At 40.5% G+C, this 21,611-nt stretch overlaps 1 protein-coding gene across 12 annotated transcripts in view; it reads left to right on the top strand.

Annotated features, from left to right (window-relative positions):
• Nucleotides 1–21,611, top strand: part of ank1a (ankyrin 1, erythrocytic a) — a 128,987-nt gene that overhangs the window by 89,223 nt on the left and 18,153 nt on the right. For 10 of the 12 annotated variants that reach the window (XM_036143713.1, XM_036143716.1, XM_036143715.1 and 7 more), the window contains 11 exons: nucleotides 420–624; nucleotides 795–891; nucleotides 1,048–1,276; nucleotides 1,374–1,502; nucleotides 2,947–3,066; nucleotides 3,657–3,741; nucleotides 3,829–3,903; nucleotides 4,382–4,513; nucleotides 4,823–4,978; nucleotides 16,781–17,426; nucleotides 17,576–17,924. In XM_036143713.1, coding sequence (XP_035999606.1) covers nucleotides 420–624; nucleotides 795–891; nucleotides 1,048–1,276; nucleotides 1,374–1,502; nucleotides 2,947–3,066; nucleotides 3,657–3,741; nucleotides 3,829–3,903; nucleotides 4,382–4,513; nucleotides 4,823–4,978; nucleotides 16,781–17,426; nucleotides 17,576–17,924 — 2,223 coding nt within the window. Of the gene's footprint in view, nucleotides 1–419; nucleotides 625–794; nucleotides 892–1,047; nucleotides 1,277–1,373; nucleotides 1,503–2,946; nucleotides 3,067–3,656; nucleotides 3,742–3,828; nucleotides 3,904–4,381; nucleotides 4,514–4,822; nucleotides 4,979–11,054; nucleotides 12,309–16,780; nucleotides 17,427–17,575; nucleotides 17,925–21,611 lie in introns of those variants that run through there. The other 2 variants (XM_036143717.1, XM_036143718.1) reach the window with 2 other exon arrangements.

The raw sequence follows: 21,611 nt of genomic DNA, 5'->3' as shown, positions 1-21,611 counted from the left end.
TTTTCCTCATAAGAAACCATTTAGTCATATTTAGAAATCCATGTATTTAATTAAGATACTATCGTAAAAAACATCAGTAGGTCTAAGAAACCACGTTGCCTTATTTGTTGATATCCTCTTTTTGTATTAATGATTGTGAAAGCTTCTTGTTAACGCCCACTGTTACAATAAAGATAGCTGTATCCGCATTCAACCAGTTTGTGTCACTTTTGTTTCTACCCAAAATAAATCTGAATTTCCTTTAATTAGTACTTCTTTCTCTTTGTCCTTATTGTTTAATTATCCCTGATTTTTCACCCTTCCATCATCTTCTTTTACTTTTCTCTTTCAAATTTCTTTAACTTCATAAAATTACCATTTTCCATTTTCTTCGACATTTCCACACCTGTGCCCCTTTTTGCGTTCGTTCACTACCTCAGGCCCAACCAGTTCCAGACGAGCTGGTTGCAAAGCTGCTGGGTAACCAAGCGAACTTTAGCCCCGTAGTCACTGTGGAGCCTCGGCGGCGCAAGTTTCACCGTCCCATTGGCCTGCGCATACCCCTGCCTCCGTCCTGGAAGGAGAGTCCCCGCGACTCGGGCGAGGGCGACACCACCAGTCTGCGTCTTCTCTGCTCTGTTATAGGTACTGCTTGTGAGGTGTTTGTGTGAATGGAAACAGTTTACTTTAACGGGAGGGAAGACTGTCGGCAAAACCACTGATTGACTGGACTAAAAGATGTTGATCATCATTAGACATCCTCCCTGTTACCTTGATCCCTGAGTTTCCTCTTCCCCACGCTGTGTAACCGACAGGTGGGACAGCCCCAGCCCAATGGGAAGACATTACTGGCACCACCAAGCTCCAATATGCCAATGACTGTGCCAGCTTTACCACCAATGTTTCTGCACGGTAGGTTCAGCTGGATACATTTACACTTAATCAATTATAAAACAGAGCAAATTTCCTTCTTCTTAAAAAAAAATTGTCCAAGAGCTGCACTTCTTGTTTAAGAAAAGTTCTGATGTGTGTTCACCAATGTCATTCCTTGTGATTGTTTGCTGACAGATTCTGGCTGGCAGACTGTCCTCGGACAGCTGAGGCTGTCTCCTTTGCCAACCTGCTCTACAAAGAGCTATCAGCCGTACCCTACATGGCCAAGTTTGTAGTGTTTGCAAAGATGAACGAGCTGCGCGAGGGCCGTCTGCGCTGCTACTGCATGACAGACGATAAGATGGACAAAACTCTGGAACAGCACGAGAACTTCACAGAGGTGGCCCGCAGTCGAGACATAGAGGTCGGTTAAGTAACAGAAAGGGCGAGACAAACACCGGACACTTCTTCCTTGCTATGCAACAAGAAACTCAACATTAACCGTTGTGATCGTCTTGCAGGTGATGGAGGGAATGCCCCTTCACCTGGAGTGTTCAGGGAATCTGGTGCCAGTGAGGAAGGCCACGCAGCAGCCTCGCTGCTTTAGCTTCCAGGCTTTCAGGGACAACAGGCTTCCAGTCTCCATTAAGGTGTTCAATTCATTTTTAATCAGCTTTATGGTGCCTATAGCAAGTTCACATACCCTCATCATGGCCATGATTTCCCTATCAATTAGAGGCTATTTGTGATGGTTTTGAACTGTTTATTTTCAGGACTGAAGATGTAAATATATATATATATATATATATATATATATATATATATATATATATATATATATATATATATATATATAGTTAAAAAATTAGAGGCACAACTTTTATTTTTCATATTTCTTAAACTCATTTACATTTTGTCATGTTACAACCACAAACTTTATAAGATATCATAAAACATGACTTTTTTAGCCCTTAAATAAATTTTGTTGTGTACTTGGAGTCTCTAGGAATGTTGAAAAGTTGAATGTAGTCTGCCCACGAGCTGTGCAGTTATCTTTATAACAGCACAGTGTTTGACTCATATATTTCAAGCTGTTGAGTTTTCTCTATTCTCTATTAAGTTTCTTTCTTTTCTTTTTTTTGTGGATATGCTAAACAAAGTCATGATTTTTTGCGAAGCCATAATTTTTTATTTCTCGCTACGATTTTGTAATCCAAATCCAGGGATGCCAAAGCTATAAGTTGATAAGTCAAAATGTTCAGTTGTTGGGTGTGTTAACACAATTTATTACGCCGGCCCTGGCATTCTCCAAAGATAGCCAAACAAGATGGAGTGTAACACTCTGTGACCTGGAGGGTGGCTGGGTGAGAAGTGCCTCCTTTAGATTTAAGGGAACATTGTTACATGTTTTAACATGTGAAAAAGTTTTGAAGTGCAACATGCATTTTTATTCAGCCCCTTTTCCTCTGAAATCTCCAAATTAAATCCATTGCAATTGCATTTAGAAGTCACCTCATTAATAAACAGTGTCCACCTCTGTAGGATTTAATCTTAGAGTACATAAATCCAGCTGTCCTGTGAAGGCCTCAGAGGTTTGATGGAGAACGTCAGTGAACAAAAAGCACCTTGAAGACTAAAAGCATTTACGGGTCAGGAATAAGTAGGGTCAGTCTATAAAAACATCACAAGCATTGAACAACTCACATAGTGTACATATAAAAAAGCAAACCAAAGTTTCCAGGTTTTTATTGCAAAAAAAATACTATTTTCCTTTTCCTCCACAGTTATTAACTACTTGCTGTTGGTCACAAAAAATTGAAGTAAAATAACTTGTCCTAGTCATAACTTGAAAAAATTTATGAAGTTCAAGGAATATTAATACAAGGTCCTATATATTAAAGCTCACATATATTCTCATACTTTACATTGATGTAGTTTAGGCCGTTGAATATTCCACCCAGGAGAAAGAGTGGTTCAGTTAAATATTTAGGAGCCTAAAACAATACAAGAATCCTGTTCATGAGTCATAATTTGCTGCCCACTGTTACTACATCCTCTCTGGTTTTGCCCTACTGACACCCTTCATCTGTGCAGGTGCGAGACAGCAGTAAAGAACCCACTGGATTTTTATCTTTCCTACGCAAGTCCACCAAATACGAGGACAACCAACAAGTGCTCTGCAACCTTAATATCACTATGCCTCCATGTATAAAGGTAAAGCTTTGGTAGTTTGGTGGATAAAGAAGGCACAATCTAGATTTAAGTCCAAAATTACCCACAACCCTGGCAGATTTAGATCTAAGACTGTTTTTCATCCAACCAAAAAGCTTGTTTCTGATAGGAAATTAAACAAAAATTTACAACACTATGTTCAAAGAGTTTCATCTAAATATATATATTTGTTCTTATTCATATTTAAATCAAAACAGAACGTCTAGGGTTGTTTATGCCCTTCTCAATAACCATGTTTATTGGCATTACAGCAATGAAACCCTTATGATCATTACTGGCCAGCTTTCTGCATGTTTCCGCTTGATTTTAGATGCTTTGTCTTCGGTGATGAGGTCCAAACCTTTGAGGTGGAAAGGCCTCCTTACCATCCCCGTAATTTTGATCAGCCTGCACAGATTTCCTATCAGATTCAATTATTTTATGCTTCCAGTCGGAAGAAACATGCTGGGAAAACTAGCAGATTGGTTTACATCTAAATGTGGAGGGGCTGTGAATAACTCTGGACTCAGCTATGTTCAGTGACGATGCTTTTTTCAGAGTCTCTGTTTTAATGCTTTTTGTTTGCCCCTCAGATTATTGGTAGTGATGATAGGAGGCGAACTCTGACTCCGCTGGCTTTAAGAGAAAGATACAGCGCCCTTAATGAGCCTGCTATGGGTAAGAGACTCTCGTCATAGGAATCCTTTAATACATTTACCAGTTTGTTATGGAGGTGATACTAAAAAAAATGTCTGTTTTCTACAGCATCAATGAGTGCAATGGAAAGGACGGAGCTGAAGATGGCTGTGATTGCAGAGCAGTTGGGACTGAGCTGGGCTGGTGAGTAAATATTGAGAGTATGCTGCAGCTGTTTTTACATTCACCGGCTGTGTTTACCTAATGTCTAACAAGCAGGGCTACTACAGTGCTGCCCAGGGCACAAGCTGGTACCCAACTGTGTAAGCTAATTAAATTTATTTATTTTCCAGAGGTGTGGACTTTGACTTGATGACTTGACTCAAGTGTGACTCAAGTCACAGATTTGATGACTTGGACTTGAATATCTTTGCTTGAAATTACTTGGTGCTCCTCATGCCATTAACATTTCAGGGATAGCTCATTATGACACCTTAATGAATTAAAATGTAAACCGTGGCACTTGGAGTTGACTTAAGACTTGTTAGTCTTGATTTGGGTCTCGGCTTTTACCTGTGGCCTCCGCGAACCAGTGGGACACATTCAAGAGCGAGGCTGTTTGGGCCTCAAACACATGATTCAACAATCATTGATGATGTTTTCTCTTTTTTTTTCTGAAAAGAGCTGGCACGTGAGCTACAGCTCAGCGTGGACGACATCAATCGGATTCGTGTTGAGAATCCAAACTCCCTCCTTGAGCAGAGCTCCGCGCTGCTCAACTTATGGGCAACTCGTGAAGGCAAAAGGGCCAAAAGTGAGTAGATGAAATAAGGGTTTATTGTCCAGTTTTCCACGGCTTTCTGTCATCATCTGCCTGTTCCAAATATAATATAAACCAGCTACGCGATATAAATCCAATCATGCAATAAACTTTTTGTGCCAAGACAAGAAAATATATTAACTGTGTGGCGCATGTGGGTCACATGGCCCACTATACTCTTTCTGAACACCAGCACATTCAACTTGGTACGACTAAATAGCATTCATCCATACATCAAATTATGAATTGACATATTTACAGCGATGAACACTATCATGAACAAAGATTTATACATCTATACAGTGGAGAGCTTATATACAGCGCTGAAGAACATTGACCGTATGGACATCATCAACATGTTGGAGGGCCACCCTCCCCAGCCTGTGAGACAAGGCTCCCGTGATATGAGCAGACGCCGACACAACGACAGAGAGCACCTCTCCCCTGGTATGACCAATGGTAAGTTCTCTGCCAACATCCAACAGGGCGGGCCATTCCCACTGTGACGTATGTCCTGACCCAGAGCTGCTCCTTCAATATACATGCAGTGGTGCTGAAAGTAAACACCTAAAGAGTTAAGTCCTAAAAGTTGATAGAGAACTACATTTACAATTGAGTCTAATTGTTAAAACCAATCACCTAGGGCTGGACGATATAGACAAAAAGCATATAGATAAAATAGAAATCATATACAAGATTGATGTCAACAATAATCAACAAATTTGAGATATATATCAATCTATTTTTAGATACAAAATACAAAGACACTGAATTCAAACTAAAACCTTTATTCAACTAACTTTTTACCAAAACTGCAAGTTTTTAAAAAAGAAAGAAGAATATGTGCTCTCTGAACTCTTTGAAGGGGGCGGAGCTTACTGACAGAACGACCCTGGGTCTGCTTTGATGATTGATTGGGAGGATGTAAGGACTGTAATATTAACCTACATGGCTAGAATGCAAAAGGAAGAAGAACTGTTATGCTATCGAACTTTTTATTGACCCCTTTTTTTCTATCATTGATATACATCTATCGATGGATATATATATTGTTATTATATTATCGTCCAGCCCTTCAATCACTTAGTAACTGAAGTGTTGAATGCTGGGTATTCCCCCTAACGTATAACGAAACTAAGCAGGTAGATATCTTGTAAAGCATTTACAAACTTTCAAGCACTGCTGCTTTTCCCATAAATTATGAGGAAAGTGATATTTGGTTTCTTTGAAACCTCTCTGTTCATCTAATGTCTTGTTTTGTTTCCCACTGTGGGGATACTGCCACAAACAGCGACCTTTTTTCATTATTTTACTTCAGCTATATGCAGTGAGACTCAGGGCACTCCTACACCCCTGTAAACCCTCAGGTCATCCCTTTTAAGCTCCGTGGATCAATGCTAGGCTGAGGACTAAATGGTGAATACTGATAGGTTATAGAGACTGCTGTTTGAACTGCTGTTTAAGCTCTGATCCAATTATTTCTCCTACAGATAAACCTAACCAACCAACTTTGTTTTATTGACTGAGAGGTATTCAGTTAATATAAATCAGAGTGTTTATGACCCAAATCTTTTAAACTTGTGGCATGAACCAACCTTCTCGCCTGAAAATACTTCCTGCGTTCAGAAGCTTGCTTAATTTTAGTATTTAGACCAATGTAATTTAACTAATCTCTTCGAACTGTGCTGTTTTTCCTGATGAAGCCACCTAGAGCCACTCTGGACTCTCGGTGAGACAACAACCAATTATAATATCTAACCCCTTTACGTCCTTTTAATTAGAATAATCAAACATTAATTACTGTGAAGGTTCAATAATAATCACTCCTTATTCAAGAATGAAACTTTTCAATACACAGGCTATTTAAAGTGTTTAAAATACTTTTAATAGACATTGCTACCTTTAGCAAATCCTTCAGTATCACTTCTATCTTATGTGGCGCCACAGAGGAAGAACTCTGGTTGGCTGATTTTCAGGCCTGATACCCACTTATGCCAAGTCTGCACAGACCCTTAGACTCTCTTTCAGCTCATTTGCTGCATATGACTCACCTTCCAGGTTGCCCAAAAATCACCTCCTTATTGGTTGGTTCCCATGTGGGTCCCTTTCCACATGAGAAAGTTATTTATTTTTTTTAGTTTGTGAGCAGAACCTAGGAAAGGAAGAACAAAGCTTTGCATCCGAGCTTGAAACCAGCAGGGTCCCCGAGTCCTGGTCAGCCTTTGCTGTGGCTGTGATAATTAACTTTGCATGCATCACTAATTTGTCTAATTTGAGTGAATCTCTGCTAGACGTAGCTTTGTTTTTCACATCTCAAACATGTTTTTAAGCCTTTTTGCCATTTCCAAATTCAAAGCGAAGGCCCTTCATACATGCAGCTCTGCAACAAAGTAGACCACCGCCACTGTCTTGCCTGAACGTGACCTCTGTGGGTTGACTGGAAAGCGCTATGCTGCATCCATATGTTTCTCTAATCCTGTCAGACAACAGAGATGCATAGTCACAGAGATCTAACAGTACAAGTTAGATCCCAAAAAGGTCTTAGTTTCTTGACTTGGGTGTAGTATCTGGATTGCTGGTGTATTTTTTCAAAGGTTGTCACCATAAATGGCAATAATTTTTCTTCCCTAATCTCTCCTCTCACATTAGAAGAAAATGTCTCATATATCTGAATATGACAGTCAGAATTACTTTTAGGATTTTGGCAAGAAGTCTTGCAGAAGAAGAGCTTCTGTTCCATTCGGACTCTCCATCAAAGGCTCAAAAGGTTTGGAGATGTACATAGGAGGGTCATTGAGTATATCGGTGGAAGGATGTAGAAGCTGGAGCTGCCAGGCAGAGATCAGTGGTTCCCAAACCTGGTCCTCAAAAACCCCTGCACTGCATGCTTTAGGTGTTTCCTTGCTGCCACACAGCGGCCTAAAAGAATGGATGATTAAGTGGCTTCTGCAGCACTTGATGACACACAGAGGAGGTTATGCGATCATGTGAATCAGGTGAGCTGGAGCAGAGACAGGTCTAAGCCACTGGAGAAAGGCCAAAGAGGAGTTAAAGAGGACATGAAGGTAGTTGGAGACAGACGATTTGCTGTGGCAACCTCTGAAAGGGAAAATCCAAAAGAAAAATAATTAAGTTTATGTGTAATTTACAAATATATGTTGTTCTCGTTATTATTTGCTTTTCTTTATTGGTTTATTGGCTGGCTTTGTTTTATTATATTTAGAAAGTAATACTAGGTAGACATTAATGCATTAGCATTGCTTGATTTTTCTCCTTCAATTTAAGTCAGCTGTATGGTTCTCAGTTTATTCTTTTAAAATATATGATTTAAAAAAATGTTTTAATCTCCCCTGCTTGTATTTAAGTTTCTCTTTTTCCTCATGGTTTCCTTCACTCACACATACCCTAAGTCTGATTGTTTTACATTTTCACATATGGGCTGATGTTAGCTCCTCTTTGTCTGAGAGTCACTGCTGCTCTATCCAGCGCAGACAATGGGGTAGCCGGTCCTGTATATGGAAAATGGAGCAACAATCAGCTATGTTATTATGCAATCCAATGTTACCATGATGCTGAAAAAGATGAAAAAGTATCAGATCACAGCTAATGTGAATCTGCAAACCATTAGTCTGCTGAATCTGTTCCTTCTGTCTGGCTACCTGCTTCCTAAAGGCTGTGCCCACTTTGAATACCTGGATACTGAGTCATTTGCCCATAATATTTTAATCACATTTTTAGGATTACAGGTCACAGAATAAACAGCAAACCATCAAAGCTTTCACGGAAAGGGAAATTAATACATTAATGATACATGAAATAAAATAACACACTTCCGAAAAGCAGTTTTTAATGTTTTAATACGAGTTTTATCTTTGAAAGTTCAAAAGATAAAGTGAGTCTCCTGTAAATAATGAGCTGATGACTTAGATATTATAAATCAGAAGATAGTTGAACTCAGCTCTTTATATACCTTTCGAAGACATCCCGTTGAGCTCTAGAGGTGTTAACAAAAACTAAGTGTCTGTTTTTACGTTTTCAGATATCCCCCACAAGGTTAGAGACGTTTCCAGTCTAAAGCAAAGTGAATAAAATACCTTGCTGTTATTCATACGCCTTGAACTTTTTTGTAATTCAACCAAAAACATCATTGTATTTCCTTGTGATTTGATGTGATACCAACCCAAAGTAGTTGCTAAAGGTGAAGTGAAAACATTTTTTTGCTCAAATCTGCGAACTTGAACTTGTTTTCATTTGAACCTTTCTGTTGTAACTCTGGAAGCACATTTAGGGTTGTTTTCCTGATGGTTCTGAAGTAACAGAATATTCTGCCAGTACTGCTCTGTTTTTAGCTCCATGGCTCTTCCCGTCAGCTCCCCCAACCTTCCCGCCCCTGCTAAAAAAAGGAATCCCCACATCATGATGCTGCCAGCACTGTGTTTCACTGATGTTTTGGCAATTTCAAGGAAATGTGCAGTATTTATTTTCTACCACCTGAAGAATTTTGCACGTAGGCCAAAAGGTCAAATCTTTCTCTCTTCTTCAACTTGTTTGCTGTGTCGCCTACATGGGTTGTGGCAAAGTTAGAATTGACTCTCAACATCGTCTATCTATCTTCTACAAACGACAGATTCTTCTAATTGTTGCCCTGTTGGCAGATTCTCCATGCCATTGGAGAGAACCACTGATCTCTATTTATTCACTGGATTGCGCATTGGCTGTATATATAATACACGTCGCTGTGAAGCCACCAGCCGGCATATTGGTTCTACCTATTTTCCTCCAGTAACTAGGGAATATGTGCGCTACAGCATCAAACAATGATGATTTTCTCATGTTCAGGGGGGATTTAAAATGTCAAATGCCATATACTTTTATGTTATGTACTAAAACTATGAAGTACTGAGAAAGTCATGTGCTGAAATATTTTGCATGTTATTTATATATATATATATATATATATATATATATATATATATATATATATATATATATATATATATATGTGTGTGTGTGTGTGTGTGTGTGTGTGTATATAACATAAAAATATGCAAAATATTTCAGCACATAATTTCCTAGTAGTTGATATTGTTAGTACATCCACTGACTGTAAAATTACTTGTGCAACGTTTTCACACATCCAGAAAACTGCTTGTTGTTGCAACCAAATCCTATGGGGTTCTGTGAGAGTAGTGAGTAGCAAGATGGCGGCTAGAGACTTCAGTTTTTCAGGCAAATCAGCAATCCAGTGAATAAATAGAGATCAGTGGACAGAACGGGTTGAACAGGTCTCTGAGATGTTCAAATCTTGTCTTGTAACTTAACCCTGTTTTAATCTTCTTTCAGCTTTGATGTGATACCAACCCAAAGCCTGACCTGTCTGTTGTGCTCCTTGGTCTTTGTGGTCCTGCTTGTTTGCTGATGTTTTTTTTAACAAACCTCTGAGGCTTCAATGAACAGCTAGATTTATACTGAGAATAATTTACACACTTATGGAACTGGTTAACCAATGAGCTGCAGCAATTGGTTGTGTTGGATTTTATTTAAGGGCGTCATAGTAAAAGAGGCAGGATTTAAAGGTACACAGTGAACCATGTGTTATTTTCCGACTATCACATGAAATCCCAATGAGATACTGTACATTTAAATTTGTGGTTGTACTGTGAAAAAAAAGAAAAAGTGGAAAAGTTCAAGGCGTATAATTTAAGACACTTTATGAAACACGCCGGCTGCCTCAGATTTACTCTAGCACTGTCAGCTTTGCGTCATCTTATCTGAAACTACTTCTACAAGTGTCACATAACAGCTCAAATGTTTGGTCAGTCATTCTTATGAAAAGAGCTGCAGTTCACATAATCCTTAAACTAGTTTTGAATGAAAAGAAGTTTCCCCTGTTAAATCTAAACATCTTCCACCTCAAAGACATATCCTATAGGCTTTTTTGTTTTCTGACAGGGCCTCTAAAATCTTTCTGCCTGTGGTTGCATGTTCAGTAGTTTGAGTCTGTTTAGGGTTAATGTTGGTGCACTGAATGTCTTTTTGGGAGCCGTGTTTTCATCCCCTGTGAATCTTGTCCTCTCTGTGTTTCTCTGGACATGTCATCTGCAGCCTAGCCGCCCTATTCTTCCTCCTCCTCACTTCTCTCCAAACTCTGACCTCATGCCGACCTCATGTTGACCTCTGACCCACATCTTAAGCTTTTTTTCTCTTGTTTTGCAACCGGTGCATTTACTTCCCCCCCCTTCTTTTTACCTCTCGAAAGTCCCACCTTTATAAGTGTCCCCTCTGTGACAGATATCCCTCACACAGACTGTGTTTTCAGCACCCACTGGGAGGGGGAGGTGACCCTCTCTTTCTTTCTCTCTTTCTTTCTTCCTCTCTTTGTCACACTGTTTCTGTCTGTGTTCATCACTCTTGTTTATGTTCCTCTTTCTCTCTTGCTCCTTTTCTCTTTTCCCCCCACTCTGTCCTTTCCCCTATTTTTCCTTCCCCTTTCCCCCCCCCCCTTGCCCTTCTGCGTGACTTGCATGTGCACCAGACGTTCATTGCTCATCTCCCTCTGCGTTTGCATGGATGCACGGGGACGATGGGCTGCACTACCACTAACTTGTCTGAGATCACGGCATTGAAGCAGCTCAACCAAAAGACGTTTCTTTGCATGGCATGCATATACTGAGAATGACTCTGCAGCCTGTCTTGCTCCTCCTCAATGATCAGTCATAAGGGAGGGTTTGGGGTTAAAAAAGGCTGCTGTCCATTTTTTTTTTGTGAACTTTGACTTGTGTCTGCTTTGTTTAGGTATGAATGTTATTACTTTGTGTGTCTTGGGTTTAATGTCAAATGTTTTCGTCTCTTTGATGCTGTTTTTTCGGTTAGTCCCTCCTCAATGTGTACATGTGTTGTAGTTTTTTATTTTATTTGTGAAATGTGAACAATCAAATCAGTGTGGGCGGGTGAATCTGCGTGAGTGTTTTTATTTGTGTTTTAATTTGGAAATTACGGCTGGTTGTACATGCGTACCCATGTGTGAACAGGCAAAAAGAGTCAGCTTCTTTTACATGTTGTTTTTCATAGGAGTGTCACTTCAGTCAGGAGATCAGGCAATGCCTCACCGTTTATTAATTTCTGTCTTTTCCCAAAACCATCCTTTCTTTGCTCGTCTCTGTAGTAGAAACAAACAAAAAAAAAACTATTTTGGTCAATCTAAAATCAGAGCACATCTGGAGTCAGATGCTGACAGATAAGGAATCTTTGATGAACACAGTCAAAACACCATAAGCTCAGCTTTCAAATACAAAGCTGATCTTTAATCTTTAAGTCAGGTGTGCTCAGAGTATTTAAATCAAAAGTTGTAAATCATGTTAACCCAGTTCCCAAATGTTTCAGCTTCTGACCCAAAAAAGGTAGGGATCTGTCAAATTTGCCAAAACTGGCAAAAAGTAATAAAACATATATATTATAAAGCCCACAAAACCCATTGCAATTCATTTACTTTCAAGTTATTATTTTTATCATCTACATAACACAGATTGATGACCACAAGGCACCTTACCATACAAACAGGCCCTGACATTTCAGATTAATCCAGATTACTCCACTACGATCCAGTTATACTGTTAGATTTAGATCAGTTAGATACAGATTATTCAGTTCATATTCTAATATAACGACAGTAGAATTATTTGAGTGCCAATTGATAAACGTTTATGTAAGAAAACCCAGGTGATTGAATGAGCAATTGACTTGTAGCAATCCCTCATCCTAATTAATGACATCAGAGAGGAACCACTCGCTTTTGTAAGAAAGAAACTATCCACCAGAACTAGCACGAGTGTCAATCTGTCTTAGTGGTTCAGAGGACAGGAAAGAGACGCAGAAAAAAAAGCACAGGAACACCGGTGTGTATTTTTCAAGGGAAAGGACACAAAGTTAATCGCAGGAAAGAAGCACAGCTAAACACATACACAATGAACCAGGAGCATTTTTCTAATGGAAGGAATTAGGTAAATAGATAACGTATAGCTATGGTAGCATCAGCTGTGTGAATAGCAGCATCCAGCAATAGAATCAGAAGAATCAGAATCATCTTTATTTTGACACAGGTAAACACAAAAGCACGAGCCAAGGGCCACAGAGTTATTAGCAGCAATAAATAACTCTTTAAATAACTAAGTTACAATTCAATATAAGAAATTTTAACCAGGAGAGCCTCTTCAGGGAAAGAAGATAAAACTAAAAAGAATACACATATTCAAAGACACAAATAGGTCCATAGATTAAAAAAACTCAGCTGAATTATGAAGCACTGATTCAGGATGACTTGTTTTTCAGCAATAGCTGTGTGAAAGGCTCCATCTAGGAAATGGGCACAAGTAAACACAAAGCCACTGAGTCAGGGGCACTTTCTTTGGGGCTGGAAAAAAGAGAAGCACACAAAGTTAACAGCAGTAATAGCTCCATTAATGACTATGTTCAGTAAAAAGTAAGCTAAACGCAGAAGTGTTGAGCAGTACTGTCAATAAAAATGAGAAGAAAAAAGAGGAAAGAACACATAGATAATGAATGAACTAGCTCGAACCATCGCTCTAACCAGGAAAGAGACACAGCTAAACCCAAAAGTGCTTAATGAGGGTTTCTTTCATTGTGAGAGGAAAAACAAAGAGCACAAAGTTAATGGCTGCAGAGGCAACATTTAGGAAAGCGACTGTTAAGCACATAAGCGCCGCTGAGTCAGGAGTACTTTTAAGGAGAGAAGAATACAAAATGAAAAGAACACAGTTAGCTTCATCAATGGTTTGAAATGGGGAACAGATCAGTATCTTTCAGCTAAATCTAAAATCAGATATTTCTATAAGCCAAACTATTTTCTTTATTCTTTGTTCATTCTTCTAACCCCTCTGTTCGATACATTTAAGGGTTTAATATGCAGTAACATCAATAGGGCAGTCGACAGCTCTTAGCTTAACATCTAGAAGTGTAATCTTGTCCTTGGCACAGAATGAAGTGGATTGTATTACTGGCTTCCCCTGTTCTTGCCAACCTGACTATGTGTGCATGCAAGTGCATGAGAATCCCTTTAGTTTAATGCCTCTGTCCCCTCCTGAAATATAGACAAATTAAACCCAGTTATATACATGGACAACACTGAATAATCTCTCAGCTTTGTTTTATCTGTCTCTGCGGTTGTTTAAATTAAAATTTTGGATTTACAGTTTTTCTATTTTAAATAAGGAGAGAGACACAGGAGTGAGAAAAATGATGTCAAAAGCTTGTTTTATGCTCAGTCCATGAAGGAAAGTGATAATTTCCAAACATGTAGGTGGAGAAAAAGGCCACTGAGTTAAATTCTGAAAGAGGTTTGGGCTGGAGACGTAGCTATTTCACATCTAGCCGAACTTTTACAAATGTCTTGAAAATGTTCCAGTCATTATCTATAACTCTGCCGGGAACAGAAGAGATCAGTGTACAAAATGCTTTAAGCTTAGATTTAATGAGTTTTAATCTGAGATGATGGTGCTCTCCTGCGACTGTCAGATACTCTGAACGTTGTTAAGAACTCATTTGAAGTCAAACGGCAAATGTTTCCCTTCTATTATAAGGCAAATCCTGTAAGAGCTAAGAAGAAGAGGTGTATGATCATGACGCTTAATTGGACTGCAGCTGGAAGGGTGAAAGAGAAAGTAGGACAAGGGGTCTTTTTGCCTCTCGTGTGTCTCAGATATCTTCTGCAGTCTCAGCAGTAGTCTGCAGCCAGCTATGAGTCAAGTTACACCCTGTGCTCTGCACAGTATGCTCGTCCCTGTCTAGTGTACAGATACAGTCAGTCCTACTTTCTCTGTGCTTCCACCATGTCCTGTAACAGTATGTCTCTGCTTACTTTAGTAATAAATCCTACAGTTTTAAATTATGCTCTCACTCTTACTTGTCTTCATCAAAAAAAATTACATTAACCTTTAACATATTTCTAAGGGAGAGTCATTTGCAGATCATTTTATTTACAATGTGAGTTTTTTTTAGACATGTCATTATTTATTGGGTGAATTGACGCAGGTATGCAGTTTGTACTTCTTAATGAAAACTGCTTGCTGCTTATTATTAAGTATCACCACAGGCCTTATTGTAGAAAAAAAATGAATAAACCAGTTATGAAGTGAATTCAAACACAATATGTAGGAGTGACCTGAGTCCACGTCACATTGTATAGCTGACGGATTTTTGGGAAATCCATATAAACCTTTGTTTGAGGCAGCAACCACGTGGCTTTTACAAACCTGAGCATGTGGTGTTTACATTAATATTAACAATTTAGTGGTATGTTGAATGCGTGGAAATTAATGTCTGTGTGAAGGAGAGACAACTGTGTGTGGAGTGAGACGAGATACGGGGTGTGTTGGTTTGAGAGTTTAATGGTATAATAATCTTGATTAAAGATAATGTGTTATGATAAAAACACAAAGACGTTAAAAGAGATTAGACTATAGTATTATTTATTCACTTTTTAGATGAAACAGCTTCCCAATCCATTTATAGTTTTCCGACTGTAGTTTTAAAACTTCAATAAGAGTGATGGGTGGTGCGCCTTTAGTTTTTAAGTCTTGACCAACCTTTAAAATAACCTTTTAACCACAAAAACAGCGTAATGAAGGATTTGTAGCCCATCTGAATCTTTTAAAACCTCAGTATACCTTAACATTGTGACCAGTCTATGCTTAAAGCACTGAGGCATTAAAGATGAAACTGTGTTTAATATTTCACTGGAAATGTTGATTTGTTGGGTTATGCTAGTCGTGTTAGTAAAAGGCCTAAGTGAAAGTCCCATTATGATCCATCATGATTTTATTTGGCTTACATACAGTTCCACACAGAAAGAGCTACAGGCTAATTTAAAACTTTTTGCTCGCAAACTCTCCATTAACTACCTTTTTTTTAAAGAGCACCACTTGCAAACATTCGACTTAAAATAAACAGCTTACTTCTTTTGCATTATCTATTTGTATTTGCGTGTCTTGGTGGATCCATCGGCTACCAGAGAGGACTGGTGTAGGTTGTTGGAAAATAATGGGCTCCAATTTTTTTTGCACATTTTTTACACAGTTGTTGTATTTTAATCTTTTTGGTTTCCAAAATCTCAGTTTTGGTTTTACATAATCTATGTCTTGTGTAGAATAATCCAATTATAGTTTGTCTAGTCTAAATATTTCCAAATGTAGTTGGGTTCTGGGCTAGAGATGACGTGTTATGTTATATAAACTAGCCCTGGTGTAGGCAAGTTTTTTTTTTTTTTTTTTTTTTTATAGTGTTTACACTGTGCACAACACTTGGGGCAGCCACCCTCCATCGGGGGGCACGCAAATAAGCAATTAAAAACTGGTTTGGGATGTTTCTGACACATCATTTCAAATAAACTGTGAAGTGTGTGCCCCCCCCCCCCCCCCAGACATGAGTCATTTGTTGTGTTTCCCTGTTTAACTTTACTTCCATTTAGCATGTTCTTATAGGCAATCCTTTGTACTTCAATGAAATACTTGCATCGTTGGTATGTTCCTTAAACAGTGGTATGTCCCTAGGGGTGTTTCTTTTCTGAAAACATGATAAATGGATTCTGTTTTTTTATCTCTAAAGTGGAAATGATGTTATAATAACCGTGAAAACAGTAAACCATTCATCCCTAGTGGACATGTGTGTACGGTTGTGTCTGACGAGAAAATGAGATTGCCTGCTGATTGCATGCTCTCCAGCCTGACAACAAAAACAACTTGCCTGTTCCTGAGAGACTTTGAATGCATGTACCACTGAGTGAGAGGATATGTTTTAGAATGTGAGTCTGTGTCCCTGCTGGACCGGGGTCAGTAATCCGTCTCGTCTCCCTGCAGGTGGCAGCCAGCAGAGCAGCACCAGCCATGGCTGGGCTCGAACCTTGGTCTCAGTCAGTCGGTCCGACTGGCTGTGTCTGCTTCTGTTACTGCCACTGCTCGCACCGTCAACACTGGCTGATTGAGCTTGACAACCTTTCTTCTGAAAGCTGCCCTTGCTGTCTTAGCTAATTGCACTTTTATTCCAGCTCCTATTGTCTTGGCCCTGCCCCCTCTTTTCTTTCCCACTCCTCTCCCATTTGTCCCTTCAGCCTCCTCTTCTCCTCCCCTAGATGCCCACCTCCTGGGCTGGGGCACTTACCTCCTCCCAGGGTCCCAGTGCTGTGGGGGTGAGGTAGGGAGCGAGGCGGGGGGGCCGGGTGTCAGCGTGCCTCTCTCTGTCTCGCTCCAGGTTATGGGCTTGCACAGGAGGAGCTCCATTCGCCGGCCTCCATGCAGTACAGCCTGCCTTCTCCGCTGGGTGCCGAGCCTTACTGGCAGGAAGTGTCCAGCCTGGACTGTGCACCAATTGCCACCACAGAAGAAGACACCCTAATGGAGATGTCCGATGTTCAGGTTTGGCCCTCAGGCAACAGCCCGTCCCTGGTTGCTGTTGAGGACTCCTCGCTGGAGTGCAGCAATGCTGACGACTCGGAAGGTCTGCTGGGGCTGCCGTACGGGAGTCTGGGCCGACCGGCCAGCCAGGCCAGCGCTGCCAGCCCAGGGGGTGTTGTGCTGAGTGGCTCCATTGAGCTGCCGGAGGATGATTCAGAGATGGGAGTGGATTCCCTCAGCACAACCACACCAGCTTCACTTGGGGGAACAATTGCAGGAATCAATCTCAATGGGCTAAACAACTGTCAGGGGTCAGAGGCAAGTTCAGAGTTATCAGCCGTCACGAGTACGACTGGTGGTGATGGAGCTGAAGGAGGAGGACGACGACTAGGAGGAAGTGGCTCAGAGGAAGGACATTCTCTTGTTTCAGGACAACAAAGAGTGTATGCCCGGTTGAGTGAGTCCCCTGGTCTGAGCTCTGTTGCAGATCGGAATGGAGACAGGTTGGTAAAGCCGAGGTTTCAGTAAATTGGTAAACAAAAACAAAAAATAACTAGATCCTGTTTTTTTTTATTGCATGCCAGTACCAAACCTTTGAAAAGTGGGTGAATGCAAATAGATTGTCTTCATTTATCCACTGATCTGCTTTCAGGTCAGCTAATGGTGGAAATGGGAGTGGAGGAGGCTCGTTCCTTTCTTACCTGGAGGAACAGACAGGTTCAGCGTGGATGCCAGTCACTGACCCAACACAGGCTTGGGTGGGCACCCAGTCTGGGCCCAGGCAGGCCATGGAAACTATGATCTCATCTGTACGTAATGCTGTGGATGGAGACCCGTCCTTAATGTCCCAGGAGGCCTTGCTTCAACCCGTGAGGGACATGGGGCATTCTGAGATTTTACGGGGCCACTTCAGAGGTACCCAGCCATTTGAGAAGGGTCTGGGATTCCCACACAGGGTACCAGAACTGAGAGCTTGGGACGATGTACGTCTGAAGGGCCAGGTGAGTGTGGAAAAATCATATTACTACTATCACCAATGACGTATGTTGGCTATAACTGTTGTATTTGAGTCTAACTACTGAAGCTTAGCTCTGACTGAAAGAATAAAGATGACTAGCATTCTAAGTTTTATTTATTTATTTATTTATTAATGTCTTCAGAATATTTTAACTCCAGGGATTTAGTCATGATCTCATTCCCTCACCTGAATTTAAATCTCTGCCAAAACCGATATTGTTCAATCCAGATCGCTTTTACATTCAAAGATCTATAACTCATATAGATACTAGACACTAAACTCCTGCAATTTGTGTCCATTTCTTCAACTGTATCTTATTTCCAAGATTGACAATTACATCACAAAGGATTGCTTGGATGCGGCACTTGGTTGACTAATTTGTTTTAGACTCCCTGCATTCACAGTCTTAACGTCAATACAGTGTCTGGAGCTGGAAACCTTTAGTTGTGTCGCATTTCGAGTCAATAACAATTCAAAAGCCTGGGTTGCAATTCTAAATTTATCATTGATGTAACATTATTAGCATCGCCCCATCGACCCAACCATACAACAACCAAGATATTTTAGTTAAAGAAAAGGCAATTTGAATACCTCTGGGGAAAAAAACATTACCTACGCAAATAATCTGCACCACCAGCCCTGAAAGGAAAGGATCTAATCTCGGCACATTCGGAAACAACAAACAGCTGACCTCATTCACAAGTCAACAAAGAGTTCAACTCTCACATCATCTGTTACTGAAATTAATTTCTACTTCCCAACCTGCTGGTTCTTTGCTACATTCTTAAAAGGTCCATTCATATTTCAACATATAAGCGGCCGAAATGAGCTTCCCCCAGAGAATGGGAGAAGTTGAGGGGCTCTGTTATCCATGGGGAAGCACAAAGTAGAGTCGCTGCCTCTAAACATTAAAAGGAGCCAGTTGAGGTGGTTTAGGCATCTGATTAGGGTGCCCCCATAGTGCCTCCCTTTGGGGGGGTTTCCATACATGTCCTACTGGGAGTAGACCCCGGGGAAGATCTAAAACTCGAAGGAGGGACTATATATGCCATCTGGCCTGGGAACACCTTGGGATCTCTCCTGGACCTGTTGCCCATGTGACCCAATCTCAGATAACCGGAACACAATGGATGGATGGTTTATATTATATTTTGCGTTACGCGTTGCTCTCATTTACTGCTCTTATTTGGAGCACGCAACAAGCTGCCATGGATAAGAAAATGGTGTTAGAATGACACAGGACAGTCAGAATGTCCATGCATCACATGTTAGAGCCATCTTACCTGCAATGAACTTTTGAAATAGTAGACCTTCTCTGAGTTAGGGAGAGGGTTAGCAATCAGTCGCTCAAATGTTTTTCAGTTTACAGCAGCAGGTAAAATCTTATGCTGCTTACAATTGATGTGGCTCTTGTCCAAGTCTTTTTCTCTTTGGTGCAGAGAGAACAAGATGCAATACAGATTACTTTATTTGTTCACCATAAATTGTCTGGGTGCTGCGCCTACACACTTATGAGTTCCGCCTTAAGCGTTCTGTTAACCTAATCACGTTTTGATTTTAGTATCTTGAGACAGAAAAAATCCACGTCCCCATCTTGATACACGGAAAAATCGATTTTATCCCGCCCTATATATTTGGCCTTGATACTTATATCTTATATAGATTTAAGTGACTAAGATGCTAAAGCCTCTAAAGACGCTGAAGTGAGGAGATGATTACAATGGTGGGAAAAAAGTATAAGGATGAGTGAAAAGTGGTGTTATGGCAACTGGTAGTGACATTTCAATTTATTACAGTATGGCAATTGTATGTTTTCCTCATATTATTTAGCCCAACCACTGAATTGTCATTTCATGCTTTTTTTTCCACATCCCCGTTCACTGTAGAACTGATTAATCCAAACTACAAGCACGGGGGATGGGTTTCCCAATAGCCTCAGAAAGTTACTGTAGTTCGTGTTTTGTGATTTTTTTTTTTTTAGGGGAATACAATTATCAAAAACAGGTTGAAATGGATACTGGATCCATCAGCAACATTGCTTTATAACAGTGTAATATAATGAGTCAAAATATAGTCAAAATGAGCCTTTTGACTATAAAAAGGTAGAAGGCAGAATTCACTCAATAAAGAAATATAATGTTGATGTGTGGAAACAACAAAATACATGCAGGAAAAAGCCTCCCTGCGCTTTGCTCATCTTTTTCCTGCACCGTGAGCGGCGTCCACCATGGTCATTTGCATCTACTTCCACATGCTGTCTGGACCTTTTGTGTTTGCCTCCCTGCACTGTGTGCAAGCTCCTCATCTGCTCCAGGTTCTGCTGTTATGACAAACACAACACGTGTTTTTTTTTTTACTTTGCCTTTCTGATTTACTAATTAAAAATGTTGTTGGCTTTAAAGGACTCCAGATCCTGTGAGGTGTCGTGACTAGGCATTACAAACAAGCACCTGAGGGTCGAGATAGTCCCTGGTTTACTACTGAGCTAGCAAGTCTCTTGCACAGAAGAGACCAGCTTTGAGCAGCAGCAAGGAAATCGGATTCTGAAGTTAACTTTTTATATTTTCATCAATGGCGTACCGCGAGCGAGCTATTTTTAGAAACGTAACGTCACGATGACGTCACATCACGTGGTACGCAGTAGGGCAAGCTTGCATAGTCCGCCGCTGTGTCGCTGTAAAAGAGACGTGCGTTACCCTTGGTTTTACTCGGTAAATGACTGCTTTTTCCAAATCTAAGACCATGGTTTTTAAACATTGTTGCTATGGAACGTGCAACAGCGACTCGAGCTACGCTGATCGGCCGCATATGAAGGATGTTTTCTTTAAGACTGCCAAGGAGAAATGTGTGCGCTGGGTACACCGGTGCGGTCGGCCTACACAACAGTTCAACCCGGAAAAAGTTACCAAATTCACCTACATATGTAGCAAGCATTTTGTTGGAGGAAAGGGCACAACCGAAGAACATCCTGACCCAATTCCAGCGACATCAAGTCAAGGTAAGAGTTTTTTGGTGACCGACATGTTAATAATGAAGCGCCTGCTACCATGGTAGCAGGCGCTAACTTGATACCCTGCTACCAGGATAGCTTACTCAAAAACATTTCAAATAAGACAAACATTAAACATATACCGATCCCTGGACGGTGATTACAAACAAAAAAACGTCCGACGACGCCATGACCGCCTCGCAGGAAAAAAAAAAAACAAAGCTTACCGTTCGATCAACTCAGCCCGTTTTCCGTTTTTTTAAGCCCTCGACACTCAAGCCATCGTTTGAGCTGAAGGTTGGTGTGTTCTTAACAGTTCGACCAGTAATCCGTGCGCCTGGAACATCGTCTTGGGAAAGTTTAACGGCTGTAAAGTCGGTCAGATCGCTGGTTCTGTTGTGCGTGTAATAGCTGGTTGCTACGGGCGTTCTCTACCTGTGTGCCCTACCTAAGCGGCAAAAGGGGCGTTGCTCTTGAGTCGGTGACGTCACGTGCGCGGTACGCCATTAGGAAACTATTACGAAATTATTATTTGTCACAGACTACAATTTTTTTAAACAAACCCAAAGAAATTTTGGCAAACTGTAAAATGTAAGGTCTGTGATTTTCTGGAAGTTTCCCCAAGTTCCTTTTTGAATAAGGTGAGAGCAACAGAGCTACCATGAATGGCTAACACTGAAG

Source organism: Fundulus heteroclitus, chromosome 12, assembly GCF_011125445.2.
Source record: "Fundulus heteroclitus isolate FHET01 chromosome 12, MU-UCD_Fhet_4.1, whole genome shotgun sequence".
Classification (NCBI taxonomy): Eukaryota; Metazoa; Chordata; class Actinopteri; order Cyprinodontiformes; family Fundulidae; genus Fundulus; species Fundulus heteroclitus.
Note: the sequence above shows the minus strand (reverse complement) of the source record. Positions and strands in the feature narration are given on the sequence as shown.